At 32.7% G+C, this 15,323-nt stretch overlaps 3 protein-coding genes across 4 annotated transcripts; 1 reads left to right on the top strand and 2 right to left on the bottom strand.

Moving 5' to 3' along the window:
* Positions 1 to 1,926: 1,926 nt before the first annotated feature.
* Positions 1,927 to 5,028, top strand: LOC102606181 (uncharacterized). Its single transcript, XM_006365096.2, has 4 exons — positions 1,927 to 2,338; positions 2,853 to 3,274; positions 4,188 to 4,730; positions 4,855 to 5,028. The coding sequence occupies exons 1-4, from the start codon at positions 1,927 to 1,929 to the stop codon at positions 4,960 to 4,962; spliced, it is 1,485 nt and encodes a 494-aa protein (XP_006365158.1). The 3' UTR covers positions 4,963 to 5,028.
* Positions 5,029 to 5,597: 569 nt separating this feature from the next.
* On the bottom strand, positions 5,598 to 11,293 carry LOC102602925 (2-dehydro-3-deoxyphosphooctonate aldolase 1). 2 transcript variants are annotated; one of them, XM_006365086.2, is made up of 14 exons: positions 11,126 to 11,293; positions 10,928 to 11,025; positions 10,362 to 10,458; positions 10,027 to 10,092; positions 9,421 to 9,480; positions 9,238 to 9,312; positions 8,966 to 9,050; positions 8,445 to 8,503; positions 8,276 to 8,320; positions 7,716 to 7,814; positions 7,368 to 7,415; positions 7,189 to 7,236; positions 6,115 to 6,192; positions 5,598 to 5,792 (listed from the first exon to the last, which is right to left on the bottom strand). In XM_006365086.2, the coding sequence occupies exons 1-13, from the start codon at positions 11,159 to 11,161 to the stop codon at positions 6,136 to 6,138; spliced, it is 873 nt and encodes a 290-aa protein (XP_006365148.1). In that variant the 5' UTR covers positions 11,162 to 11,293; the 3' UTR covers positions 5,598 to 5,792; positions 6,115 to 6,135. The 2 variants fall into 2 exon arrangements, with proteins under 2 accessions (XP_006365148.1, XP_015159798.1); XM_015304312.1 differs by lacking the exon at positions 9,421 to 9,480.
* Positions 11,294 to 12,335: 1,042 nt separating this feature from the next.
* On the bottom strand, positions 12,336 to 13,720 carry LOC102605845 (uncharacterized). Its single transcript, XM_015304308.1, has one exon. The coding sequence runs from the start codon at positions 13,465 to 13,467 to the stop codon at positions 12,484 to 12,486; it is 984 nt and encodes a 327-aa protein (XP_015159794.1). The 5' UTR covers positions 13,468 to 13,720; the 3' UTR covers positions 12,336 to 12,483.
* Positions 13,721 to 15,323: the final 1,603 nt, after the last annotated feature.

The following is a 15,323-nucleotide window of genomic DNA, read 5'->3' as shown; positions in this document are numbered from 1 at the left end:
GTTTCAATGTTGGCACTAGAAGAATTAATTTATCTTTTCTTATAGTTTTTGTTTGTGGTGTTTATTAGGTTTTTGAGTAGTCAATTTACACTTCTATAGTCCACCAAATTCCAAATCATATCTAAGATATTGTATGTATGCAGAAAAATAATTAAAGAAGATATTTCCATTGATCACTAGATAGGATCAATTTTGTCTAAATTCAACTCAATTGTCCTTCCAATAATTTTGAAATAATGTAAGTTCATGGTAAATTATTCTAAGTTGTTACTGACTTATAACCTTTCAAGTAAACACTCTCCGACTCTCTAGATCCGTCCTCAATTGAATAATCACTATATAAATCAACCTGATAAGGATTCTGAATGGGTGGAATTCATACGACAAGAATAGGACTAGATCGTTTGTACAGACAGACTTTTTGGGTGCTAAGATCCAAAGTCGAGAGGGAAACAGCCCAGATCGTACGCTAAGATCCCTAAGCAGTCACTTAATAGAAAAGGAAGTGATCGAGCGATGACAACCAGAATGTTCTAATTTTTAAAAAATTGGGTTAATTTGAAATATTTAATTCCAAGGGCATGGCCCACAAAGTTGGAGGACCCAATTCATGTTATCAGCTGTGCAGGTATTATGGGCCATGTGTTAGATTACTCACATAAGCCCCAAAGAACGTTTCGGTGCTCTGTGGACCCTTCACTTCGATCCGTTTGAAAAGTGATCTGATAATTGAATTTGAGTGTAATTTAGTATAATCATACAAGAATACAAAATTAATAAGATCTCTACCCCATTCTTACATAACAAATTATATATCTATCTTGTCGGTCCTCAATCTTGTTACGAATTACCATAACAATTTTTTTCTTATGATATCTAGATTCGTTATTTTAAGAGAATGATATAATAAAACGATCAAGATAAAATTCATTGAATTAAAGATTAGATGATTGAAATGAAGAAGTGCTAAATACAGGGTGTTATGTGATAGAATAATTAGAATGTCTATTAAATTGAAAGATAAATTCTGCAAAATAGTTACAATACTAATATTATTATTGCACTGAATATTGGGTTGCTAGAGATGCAGTTAGATAAATATGTGGTAATACAAGATTAGATAGGAATAAAAATAGTATTAAGGATAAATTAAGAGAATTAGGTTGTTTAAGATGACATGGTCATATCTTATATCGACCTACATATGCAATGATTCATAAGTGTTAAATTATGGTGAGTGAAAGTATTAAAAACGAACGAGATAAACCTAAAATTATATGAAAGGAGGTCGTATGAAAAAACCTATCATTTCCTGGAATCAATACAAACTTAATTGCAACTTATTTGATCAGACTTCTAATATCAGTTTATTTTGAATAGTACTTTATGTTAAATCTACATTTAAGATATTGAAAATAGCTCATGACACCTTTTTATTAACCTTACAGATAAAAAATAATCTTAACATTTTATTTTTCGACTCAAATCTACCCCTAAGATATTGAAAATGATCAACTCAAAATGCTTTCTATTACTTGAAATTAAAAAAAAATGACCTTAACATTTTCTTTTCGACTCAGATCTACCATGACCATCCACGAAAAATTCCAAAACTTTAAATTGCCACATGGCATCATCTAAATATACCACGTCTAACATTTATAATATCAATTAAACTCACACCATATTAGCAAAGTAAATAGATAAATATAATTTAACATGTTCAAACTACTCACATAACAAATCACACTTATTACTATAATTTTTAATTTAATATTATCTGCACATCGCGTAGATTTCTTCATTCCTCTAACAAACTTCAAAAAATTAATCCGATCATGTCTCTTACTCACCAATTTTCTTCTCCATCATGAATTATTGTAAACAAACTCAACCATTTTAATTAATCTCTTCATAATAATTATAATGAGTACTTCTCAACGTTCTCAACGGAATTTCATAACTTGGTTATTCGTCTCAATATTAATTATTTATCTTATTTACTCCACAAATTACATTCTTAACAATGATGATTGTTCTTCCAATATTGATGAAGTTGATCATCTTTCGACGAATAATAACACGTCTACGTTCACTCTTCAAGATGAAGAAAAAAACAAACATAATGATGAATATTATAACAATGTTCGAAAAAAGGAAGAGGAAACTATGCTCAAACATGTTGTGTTTGGGATAGCTGGATCGTCGATTTTGTGGGATAAAAGGAAAGAGTATATTAAATTATGGTGGAAACCAGGAGAGACAAGAGGTGTTGTTTGGTTAGATGAAAAGATCAAAATTAATAACAATGAAGCCCTACCTGATATTAGGATTTCAGGTGATCGCGATGACATGTTTTTTTTTTTTTATATTGATGGTTTCGATCTTTAGGTTTTTATCGTTGAAATTCTTATACTTTCTGTAAACTCTATATGTCGAAAATGATGAGTTCATGAGTTGAACATTGGGTATCTTTTAATAAATAATTACTGATTTTAGCAATACTTTTTATTTATTACCACTTATAGCAATACATAGCAATATTATGTTAAATCTACAATATGTATTAAAAGTGAATTATGTATGCAATATATATGTATTATAACTGTTTTTCTAAATATATTATGATTGTTTGTATTATAAGTGTATTAAAATGTGTGATAAATGTATTATCCACCAATAAAACTTGTATTATATGTGAATAATAAATTGTTCTTTGTAATATGTATTAAAATTGTATTATAAATGTATTAAAAGTGATCAAGTGAAAAAAAAATATGTTATTGCTATAAATGGTAAATATTTTTTTAATATAGTATATTTATGCAAGTATTGATCTTCTTTTTTTCCAGATGATACTACAAATTTTCATTACACGAATCGACAAGGGAGAAGATCGGCACTAAGGATATCTAGGGTTGTTTCAGAGACGTTAAGGTTGGGTTTGAAAGACGTGAGATGGTTCGTGATGGGGGATGACGATACGGTATTTTTTGTGGAAAATGTAGTTAGGGTTTTATCAAAATATGATCATAACCAATATTACTATATTGGTAGCTCTTCAGAAAGTCATGTACAAAATATTTTTTTTTCATATTCAATGGCTTATGGTGGTGGTGGATTTGCAATTAGTTATCCATTGGCAAAAGAGTTAGAAAAAATGCAAGATCGTTGTATACAAAGATATCCTGGATTATATGGAAGTGATGATAGAATTCAAGCTTGTATGGCTGAACTTGGTGTACCACTTACAAAAGAACGCGGATTTCATCAGGTAAATTTTTTATTTATACTGATAATATAAAGAATTTTTACACTATCGGCTTGTGTAAGTTTACATATCATAGTAGGCTATTAATTTCTTAAATCATGAATGGTTATGTTTAGTTATCGTTTAGGTGACTAGAAATTCTGTATTAATTGATTGATATACTTGTTTTAATTGGACATTTGAGTTTACCTATATATAGGAGCATAGATCCCATGTGCAAATGAAACATATGATCACTTAATCATGGCAAATGGGGGTAATAAAGTCACCTTTCTTTTATCTTGTAACAAAAAAATCACTCAATTATTGATCGTTATGTTGCCTCAACACTTCAATAATGTTTCGTTGGATGTGTAGTGTGTGTTAGATACTCTAAAAAATTGTGCATTTCTTGAGAATCAAACACGGGTCAAGCAGCATCTTTTAAAGAGTCCAAGTAACATTGATTATAAGCTAAACTCAATTCTTATACATTTTGACTTTATCGTAAGTCATAGGCTATGTTGCTCAAACTCTTAAAAAGGCTATGTTGCTCAAACTCTTAAAAATAACCGCCTGGCGTATGTTGAATCCTCCGAAAAAATTGCATTTGTTTGAGAATCCAACATGGATACAAGTTCATACAACAATATTATTGTAGAGCCAGAGTTACATAGATTATAAGTACTCTAAAACATTGGCTGAAATTGATGATCATTTTTTGTTTTGTCTGTGGTAGTATAGTACAATGGATACATGGAAACTTATACTATCGATGATAAACCATATGCTATGTTGCTCATATCGTCAGATATGTATCGGATCCTTCAAAAATATAACATTTTGGAAAGTCCGAGCTACATAGATTATAAGTATTCTAAAGCATTTGGCTGAAATTGATGATATTTTTTTTTTTGTTTTGTTTGTGGTAGTACAGTATGATGTCTATGGGAACTTACTAGGCCTATTGGGAGCACATCCAGTAACACCACTAGTCTCACTTCATCATCTTGATGTAGTAGACCCAATATTCCCAGGAATTTCCAGGGTTAACGGTCTCCAACGCCTATTTGAATCTTCGAAACTCGACTCTGCTAACCTAATGCAACAATCAATTTGCTATGACAAAGAGAGATATTGGTCAATTTCAGTGTCATGGGGCTATGTTGTTCAGATAATTAGAGGAAATGTTTCACCTAGAGAACTTGAAATGCCTTCAAGGACATTTCTCAATTGGTACAGAAGAGCAGATTACACTGCTTATGCATTCAACACTAGACCTGTTACAAAACATCCTTGCCAGAAGCCTTTTGTGTATTACATGAACACCGCGAAATTTGATCATTCAAGAAATCAGATTATTGGGATTTATTATAGACATAGAGAGTCTTCACCTTCTTGCAGATGGAAAATTGAGTCACCTGAGAAGATCAACAACATTGTTTTGTTGAAAAGACCAGATAACAACAGATGGCAAAAGGTACATTTTCAACTCTTCTATACATACATTTGTCGTATGGTGTCCAGATCAATTTGTGCATATCGACTATAACACCTTTTCGTATAATGTTTTTACTGGATCTTCTTTTTTTCTTCTGGTGCAGTCTCCAAGGAGGGATTGTTGTGGTGTTCTACCATCAAACAATAACTCAAAGTCAAATTTGTACATGTGGGTAGGCAGTTGCAGAGATGGTGAAATCAGTGAATTGTAGCTGTTAGGGAGAGAGGTTTTACTTCTTCTTTTTTCTAGTTTATCTGTAGTTCGATTTTTAGGCCATAGAAACTATCCAAACATTGGAAGTATTAAAATGAAATTGCAACAGCTGAATCATTCAATATTTTCCCTGTGTAAACACCACACTAATTATACCATTGTAGCTTTTTGTACAAGTCAAATCTGTTACCAAATCAGATGACATATTATAGCTTATATAGGCTATTTTGCCTTGAAATCACATTCTATATGTCCTATTTTTTTGTGCAAGTAAAGACTAGCAAGGCATTCTCTTGCACCAATTCCTCTCTCACAAACAAAGCTAACAGCTGTGGCAATATCTGTTTTGGAGACTGATAATACGATAACACGAGTTTCAGCTAGCAACTGTTGCATCTCAATCGAATGCATAGAAGGAATACTTCCTCAACAACAAAAGAACTTGAATGAATTCACAGTGTAAGTTAAATAGCATGAATTTCTTACAAAGGTGTAACATATGGTACCGAAAGGTTCTAAAGGAAGTCCAAAGAGAGCATTTTTAGCCTTCTAAATGCACTGGAGTTTAGAAGGCTGTGATTGGTCCAAAGGGCGGGTCACAGACGGATTTCTCGGTTATCAAAAAAAAAAATGCACTGGAAGTGTTACAACTCTCACCAATGATTCGGTCTTGGATCAAATTACAATAAACAGTGAAAATTTAATAATGTTCAGTATAGTAACGAATACACGCTGTGTAATGTCTTCAAAGTAGCAAACTAAAAATGCAGGAAGCTCATCACCACATGTAAGCTAAAACGACTGGAGACATCTTCTCTGCAGAATCATCTGTTTAACATTCATATTAAGGATAAGAATATGGAAGTTGAGAGATTAATGATGTCAAGGTTTACAACTAACAAGTTCATAGGGCTCAAGAAAGCATTCACATCTATGTTAGACAGGTAGTTTGTCAACAAAGTGAACTATTAGAATATCCAGATCAGAAATTAATATACGAATCATGGATTAGATAAAACCAATTCACTTTCCAGAAGTAGTAAGAAAAACACTACATAAAGTAGAAATGTAACTCATGAACTGCAACCTGAGTACAACTCCTATCAGGTCGAACACATAATGTATAGTTTATGGGTTCGAATATGCTTACTGATAGCCAAACTTCTGTGCTCTAGTCACAAAATGGAGTGAGATCAATTTTGAACTGCTGCTTCCCCTTGCTAACTCTCTGTAAGAAATGTGATATCAGGGAAGAAAAGAATAACTGCAAAGTGCTTAGGAGAAAGGAACACAGAGACATACAAAGCATGCTAAACCATAAGCTAAATGATAGCATATACCATTATGTAGTTTGATTTTTTTGTTCCTTGCATTTACCAGCATCCATTTATTGTTTTAATGCAGTGATTTGTTTTCTGTAAAATCCAGAAGTGTAAAAAGGGAAATTTTTACTCATGTTTTCATAAAGAGGAGCCTTGGACAACGGTAAACTTGTCTCTGTGCAACCTATAGGTCACGGGTTTGATCCCTGCAATCAACCACTGATGCTTGCGTCAAGTTAGGTTGTGTGTACATTACACCCCCTTGGTGTGCAGTCCATCTTCAACCCCGTATGAATGCGGGATGCTTTGTATACCGAGCTGTCATTTTTTTCCTTTATAGTGTTTTAATACTGACAATTTATATATCACTTTGCCAACTATATTTATTTTCTGGTGCTGCTTTCTCAAAGACAAAACCCGTAGGGAGATGAGGGGCATGCATTAATGCCTAAATATCTGCATTTTAAGTGCCATTTAAGCGAGACTGTCCAACTTAAACTTCACCTAGTTATTTGGTTTAAACGCACATCAAATGAGCATTCAACACCACTGCAATGTAGCAAGATGTCCCAAATCTATAGAGTCTTGTAAAAACCCTTGTGGGACAGGAACCACATCTCCTTACAACTCTCTTCAACTCTGGTATAGACCATGATATCCACACTGGCATCATTATAGGGTCAACAGGCAACAAAAGATGCTAAAATTGGCTCCTACAGACTAACTTATTAATCAGATTAGAAAAATTAGGAAACAAAAAACATAAACGAAATAAAGAAAAATTAGTAAACATAGTCGCTTTATATCCTCTACAAGTGTTGGTACTTAGAAGTTTAGTGTCATTCATTTAAGCAACAAAGAGTGTCAAATATGCAATTCATGCTAAACAGAAATTAACTTACACCAAGCGCAACAAGCTCTTCTAGTAGTTCCTCCAGATGACGCAGAGGCTAAGTCAATACAAAGATGAAAACATTGATCAGATCAATAGCTAAAATCAGAATGCCACAGCTTCGTTTAAGGAAAAAAAAAGGATGCCTCAAAAGTCCAAAACAGATAATATATTTTGTGTTTAACTTACCCACTGTGTTGGACCATCAACTGGAGCACTCAGGGGATCATTGTGCACCTAATGAAAAATATCTCTGATTCAGTCAAGCAGAATTTTTTTTGAGGATGAGTTGAGCAGAAAATTAATGCAAGTCTTGACAAAACGGATATCCTAAAAGTTCAGGAATCTCAAAAACGGCTTAAAAGTTTCTCTTTTGAATGAATGCACCAGCAAAAGTAATATCACCACATTTTGATTTCAACTCTCTAGTTCCTTTTCACTCTCCGCTTAAATGAGTAAACATCTTTGTCTTCTTAAACAAGAAGTGCATACAGAAAGCAGATTGCAACTTTACAAATACTAGATGCTCTTTTTTACCTCCATAAATATTCCATCTACTCCTACAGCAACAGCTGTCCTGGCAATACAAGGAATTAATTCACGAAGACCGCCACTAGCAACACCACCACCTTCCAGCTGTACAAGAATGCAAAACATCAATTCATTGACATAGAATAAACTTTAACACTAGATCCTAAGAAATGGTCTGATTATGCGATTGAACTCGTGATCCTAGAATGTTGAATTGGCTACTGGATAATAATTAAAATAAACTATTAACAGTTGATTCTGAGGCTTGAAAGATTCAAACAGCACAAAGTCAGGACTATGTCATAAAAGAAAGAGAAAAAGAAGAAATTTTATGCTTATTAAACCTAAAGCTTCAAAGTTCAAACTAATTAAATTCCCTGAGTCATAGTCATGGACTCAGAGTGAAGGCTTATGTTGGCAATAAACTGCATGTATCCAATACTGATATGCTATGGTAAATTAGAATAGTTTCTCCTTTCCTTTTCCTTTTATCAGTTGCATACGTATCAAAGACTCATCTAAGGATTTTCAGTACTCTCGAAGGAAAGGGTAAAAGAACAATGCACCTTTTTGCCTGCTGGCTGTTGTAATGAATGAGTTATATCAGCAACCTGAGAACAAAGAATGTAAATGAGAAAAAGTACATCCAAAAACAAATATATATGTAAGTGGATTCCTCCAGCTATTTTATCTGGGAATATAATAATAAAATACAGTCATAAATAAGACTCTTACAACAGGGCAATTGGCCTCCCTCATCCACTCAAAGTTCCGAGGATCTACAATCAAGTCATCTGCAGAGTCGGATAATATATGTTAGATTTAAATACCTGCAGTAAGCCTCCTCCTTACCGAGTTTGGGAATAACTATGCTTTGGGAAGCGACAGGTGGAGTAATATCCACCTCATCCACCTATACGTCTTGCTTGTACTGTTTTATCAGGAGTTACTCTACGTATTGTTTGAAGTATAATGAATAATGGATTTGCTTCTGTCCACCCTAGGTCCCCACCCCAGAATCATTTTGCATCTGACCTTTTATGCACCTTTCATGAACACTGAGTACATTTCTCCTATTCTTTCTATGTTTTGCATTGACCATTAGAAGATCAGTGCAGAAAATTATTCATAATGTACTTGTAAATCTTCAAGACCTTCCTTTCCGACATATAAAAAACTGAAAATAACTTCTCAGAGACTTGCTTCCATCCAACTAGAAAAAGTTAATAAGAAGAAACAAACTGAAGAAAACTTACTATAGCCAAACATTGTTCCTCTCTCACACACCATGACATTTTGATTTCCAGCCAATCTCACTTTTTCAGCAGAATTTACCATCACCTGAGAACATTGTAGCATAAGTAGAAAATGGACAGAATATAAACCCATGAGTGCATCCAAGATAATGGATAAAAGTTTATCGTGGTTTTGACAAGGGAAAGTGAAAGGAGAACTAAAACGAAACTGAAAAGAGTTACATTACTTACTGATTGATCCAATAAAAAAAAGAAAAAGGAATGTTACTTACTGAAGAAGCACAAAACTGGCCCTTCTTAATGTTAATAACTTTTCCAGTCTTGGCAGCTGCAACAAGTAGGTCAGTCTGTCATTAAAAGCCAAAAAGTAGATCAATATGGCTGCTTCCTGAGAAATGTATTTAAAATTTTGGCAGAAAAAGTCACAACATCTTTCTGAAAATGAAGATTATAACCTGCCTACACAAGAAAGCAGGAATTTGAATTATATCTGCAACCTGGCCAACTGCTTCACACTGAAAAAACATTGGTAGATGCAGTTCATATTGGAAGGGGAACTACTTCTGGACCACCAATATTCAATGATGAGCGGATATACAAAATGAATAAATGAACTGGAAATATCACATTACGTGGATACTCGAACCAATTTTTTTGCATAATATGTTTCTGACAAATGAAGTGTCAGTTCAACCAACAACACACTAAGTTTTTGAAATCTTCTCCATCATTTATGTTAGACAGGGGAGAATAATTAGAGTTAAATACCTCCAACCATAGAGCATAACATCCATGGCGTTCTCAGAAGAGTCAGAAATGAGGAATATGATACAAAAAAAAGTACTTTGTGGAATGGAAAAATATTAAGTTGGTCAATATACTTCAAAGGAATAAGAATGAGTGAGAAATTAAAAAAATGCACAATTTATTTACAGAAGTAACATAATTTCCTAAGTGAATATTGCAATTAGATCATCAAATTCTGGATCAAACAGAATATCAGCACAAAAGTTTTAGTTATAAATGGCATAGTGCCACTAAAATATGCAAACAAATTTTACCTGAATAGATTCATGAACATCAGTTACAATGGGTACGTCATATATTGTTTTCACCTTTTCAAGGATCTGCAACAAAGGGGGAAAAGTGATAGGTTATATGCTGGAAGGGTTTATGTAATAGTGGAATTCATACATGACATGGAATATAACATATTAAACCAGGCTGCAAAATTATATCACAAGAGAAGAAGGATTAGAGACCATCATTCACAATATACATATTTCTAAAACTGATATAGGAGTCCAAAAAACCAACATTGAAACCAAAGTAGTGTGATATCCTTCCAGAAATTAAAGTGCCTGATGTTTCCAGCAAAGTAATGGCACTTTTATACCTTCAAGCCTTCAGCCAAGCCAGGACCACGGAATGATTTAGACGAGGTTCGATTAGCCTTGTCAAAGCTCGACTTGAACACAAACTTCAACCCAAGTCTATAAAAAAAAAGATAACTCAATCATTAAGTGCCCGTTTGGCCATGGATGTTTTCCAGCAAAACTGTTTGGACACAGAATTGTTACAATTTTCCGGAATCGAAAAACTCCAAAAATCATATTTTTAACTCCAAATCACTCACAACTATTCAAAAACAACTCTAATTTGTATACATGTCCAGAAACAACTCCAATTTCCAAATACCATTTCCAACTTGAAAACAAATTACTACTACTTTTTTTTTTCAAATTTTACTCACTGTGTACTTTTTATTTTTTTCAATGTCCAAATGTCCTCTAAATTCATAATGAAAAACAACAAAATGAACCTCAAATTGGACCATACGATCAAATACCATTCCTTAGAGCTAAATTGGTGAAATACATAAAATTGCGAAATCCACTAGTTAAAACAAATGAATACATTCCAAAATCACATAAGAAACTGTAAGAGAGATGAGAAAGTTACTTAGAAGTGATATTCTTCAAGTGTTTGGCCATGTAAAGAATGTGATCCTCAGATTCAATCACATTGGGACCTGCTAGTAAGAAAAATGGCTCTGCTGCCTGATTTTTTTCGGATTTCAGACAGTAATCAATCAGTTAGTCTTTAAGCAAGATGTGAAAATGAACAACTTTTGAGAAAATAACATCGAAATTTTGAAACCTTGAGCTGGTTGAAGAGCAGTGTAGATGAATCCATTTGTTCGCCGGAGTAATTTTCCAAAGAGTTCGCCGGAGTAATTTTCCGAAAGTGAAAGCAAAGCAGTTATTCAGATCCAGCTAGCTTGGATGGAATTTGGGCTTGTGAGTTCATAAAGTCCGGACGGGCCCATAGTGATTTATTCCTTTACTCTTTTTACAAAAAAGAATAATGGAAAAATTACCGAATTATATAAGTATTTCTGTCATATTTACTAATTCTCTATATAGTTTGATATAATAATATATTATCTCACTAATAAATAATTTTCTACCAGATTTCAAATCCTATGCATGTATATACATGTATTTTTTATATCAGATATACTGAAATAGGGCGAGAGAAGGAGAGAGGCGAGCGATATGTTTTTATGTATCTCAAATACATGTGAATCACACTAGATGCATGTATATGTAATACCAAATACATTATAAATAAAGATACAGAGGATGAGAAGGGAGCGAAAGAGTCAGATACATTTGGATACAGTGTATCAAAAACGAATTACACCTCATTTTGACCTCATATATATGTGATACATGTATACACGTATTTGAGGCCTTAAGTATGGTAAGGAACGTAATATTACAAATTAACTTGAGTCTAAATAATTAGCTCCTAAAATAATGAAATTTGTGTTGTTTGTCCAAAAATCATACTAATAGTTTATGTTACCAAAACTAGCATGTTTATTTTGTGCTCCCTCCACCAAATTTATATGACGTGTTTAAATTTTGAGAGTCAAACATATTATTTTTTTATTATAATTTTTTATATGTTCTTACATATTTTTAATTATTAATTATTGTAATTTAAAATATTTTTATTTAGTTTTAAAATATGTAGTAATTTTAATTTGAAAACTAATTTTTTTTTATATCCAATGTATAAAAGTGGTCTTTGAGTTTTATCCATTTTGCTCATTTATTGAAAATTCATGATGAATTAAAATATCCTTAATTACGATCTAATTTACAAGGCATAAATTTGGAGATGCTTTGTTTAGCAAAAGGTTTTTACGTATACAAACTGAACTCCGGTCTCTATCGACATAACTTTTGTAGAAACCAAATTATATCTTATAAGTCATCACTCGCGAGTTATAAATTACTTTTAAAGCATAACTTTTGAAACTAAACTTATATCTTAATCACATTACTAGAACATTAACTCTGCAATTAAGCAAAACAGACAGAATTAAAACTAAAAAAAGTTTCAATCTTGCTAAACTTTCTCATTTCTTCATGAATTCACCATAACAGAGCTGATTCAAGAAAAAAAAAACAGAGCAGTGAACCAGTTTCTCAGTACATTGATCTTCATCACTGCAGCAAAAAGATACTAACACTCAAAAAAACCATCAATTTCTCAATGGAAGATGGAATATTTGAATCAGACCCATCAATAAAACCTCTTCCTCTTGCAGGAAAAAATGGTGGAAATTTCGGCTTTAATGGTGGACTAGGAGCATCAGGTGTTGGTGGACTTTCAACAGGAGGAGATAACAGGGGTTCAGCATTATTAACAGAGTATTCAAGAATTTTATCGACCCCATGAAATGTGAAAGCAAGATTTACGTATAGATCTGGGTATGTGATTTGAGACCCATCAATGGTGAAATTGGATAAAGAATTGTTGGTGACGATGATGAATTTAGAAGGCAAAAGAGTTGGGATTCGTGTGTTGGGTTTGAGCTGTTGGAGATCAGAGAAAGAGAGGCGTTGTGGGATTATGTGATAAGCGATTAATAATGGATCTAAGTTTTGCACACCAACTGTTTGATGATTTGCCATGGCGGTTTGTCCAGGGATGAAGAAGGTGGCGGTGAGTGGAAGAGATGATAAATCTGCTGAAGATAACAAATTAGCCCACCCCACGAAATCCCCTGCTCCGATTAATGCCTCCAAGATGTTATTCAGTTGCTGTTCTTGGATTTGGCGCTGTGTCAGTGACGGCGGCGGAGGTGATGACGTTGATGTGGTTGAGAAAGACGGCGTTGGTGGTGGAAATGTAGGTGGCAGTGTTGGTGAAACTGATGCGAAAGAGATGAGATGAACTGAACTGTGATTCAGATATTCCGGCACATCAATTCCGCCATTGTTGACCTTCAAGTTCGATTTTCCCAGTGTTGATGCCAAAGAGACGAGATGAAATCGACTTTGATTCCATGATTCAAGCATTTCAGTTCCTCCATTGTTGGAATTTCTCAGTGGAGTTTTGTACTCTGTTTTCAGATAGAGATCCAAGTCGTACTTCTGATCATGAACAGAGATCAAGTTTTGTACTCTGTTTGCATTTCTCATCATTCTCACTGTAAAAACATTCAAATCAAAGATTCTTAACTTCAGATTATGAACAGAGATGTATGAAACTCAACAAAATCAAAAAAAGAAGCAAAAAGCAGAGAAATTCAGACCCCATGCTTACCAAAAATACTGGTGTAAATCAAAAGGTAGAGTAAGAAGAGAAGCGTAGCAATGGTAACAACAGCAGACATCCGTAGAGCCATTTTCATGAAAGTTGTTCTTGAGCTTTTCTTCTTCTTCTGTAAATTTTGGATCTCTGAAGAAGAAGAAGAAGAAGCAAAATTTTGCGGTTACTTATGTAAATAAAATTCAGTTAGTTAAAAAGGCGGGAGACGTTGTTATTGGCTTTTCACGTGCCAAGTTTTTGTTAAAATCAGTTATACAATTGCATTATAGCATATGTATGCAATTATATTTAACGACTTTTTTAAAAATGTAGATAGGTGTGTGATTGTCGAATTCTTAAAAAATAATGTATATTTACTTGTTCATTTTAGTAAATTGAGAGAATTTCTATTATCCTATTCGTCTAGTTTATGTGACATTGTTTGATTGGATAAGAAGTTTAAGTAATAAAGAAAAACTTTATTATGTTTACCGAATTGTTTCATAATTCATACTTTGTAATGTGTTTAGTGAACCCAATAATAACATAAATGGAGATGATGTTATAAGATAGTTGTCAATTAAGAAAATGTAACATTTTCTTAGACGGATTAAAGAGGGATGACGCACATAAATTAGGATAGATGGAGTATTTTTTTCCCCCATATTGCGCTTAGAGCTCATTTGATATGAGGGATAAGTTATAATTAATTTCGGGGTTAATTTTAGGATGAGTTTATCTCGTGTTTGGTTGGGATAAAATCATGGAAGAACTTATTTCGAAATTAGTTATCCTAGATTGTAGAGTTATTTTTATGTCACATTGAGAGTGGGATAACAATCTTAGAATAATTAATCTTGGGATAACTTGTTCCCCAACCAAACAAACCATTTTATTTAATAAACGAGCCCTTAATATTAAATAACTAGATGAAGTGGTTATTCTCTTCGTTTCAAAATAAGTGTCACCTTAGCAAAAATCACGTCCATTAAGAAATTAATAAATTAAATGTGTAGTTTACTAAACTACCACTGCTTAATAAATGCCTCTTGAAAATTGAATACTATTAAGAAGATGGAACATATTGGTATAGTAAGAAAAATATATTAATTATTGTCTTGAATTCTTAATTATAACACTTATTTTCTTAAGAGGTTTATTAAGTCAATTGAGGTCAAATAATATGAAACAGTGAAAGTAATTGTTATTTTTAAAAATATCAAGATAGTATTATTAGTTTCACATTTAAATTATTTAGTAATCTTGACAAATAATATGTATGAATGAAAACCAATTTCATTTGAATCAGTAGGAAGATTCGTGCTCGGCATGATAAGATTGTTTGTAACGTGTGAAAGAATTATATTAAAGAATGTCATTAAAGAATAATTAGTTACTATTATTATTGACTCGTATATCTTTATAAAATTATAGGTATTTGAAAATTTGTAGTCGCAAACATTTCTTTATAAAAGGAATATGATAATATGTGTTTATCAATGTGGTACCTTAGGATATATTGTTTGATCTTATTTCCGGGTGGAGAGAGGAGTAGTCAAATTAGAGTTCTAACATATCATTAATAAATTTAGTTTAGTAAAATACACCTCTAATCAAAAAAAAATTAATGAGATATTAGGTCAAGTAATATGAAACAAAGAAAGTAGTTGTTACTTTTAAAAAATGCCAAGATAATACTCCATTCCTTTTTACTAGTACTATTTATTTTCACGAGAGTCAATGACTAATT

Source organism: Solanum tuberosum, unplaced genomic scaffold, assembly GCF_000226075.1.
Source record: "Solanum tuberosum cultivar DM 1-3 516 R44 unplaced genomic scaffold, SolTub_3.0 scf00529, whole genome shotgun sequence".
Classification (NCBI taxonomy): Eukaryota; Viridiplantae; Streptophyta; class Magnoliopsida; order Solanales; family Solanaceae; genus Solanum; species Solanum tuberosum.
This window is presented reverse-complemented; position numbering and strand designations above follow the sequence as displayed.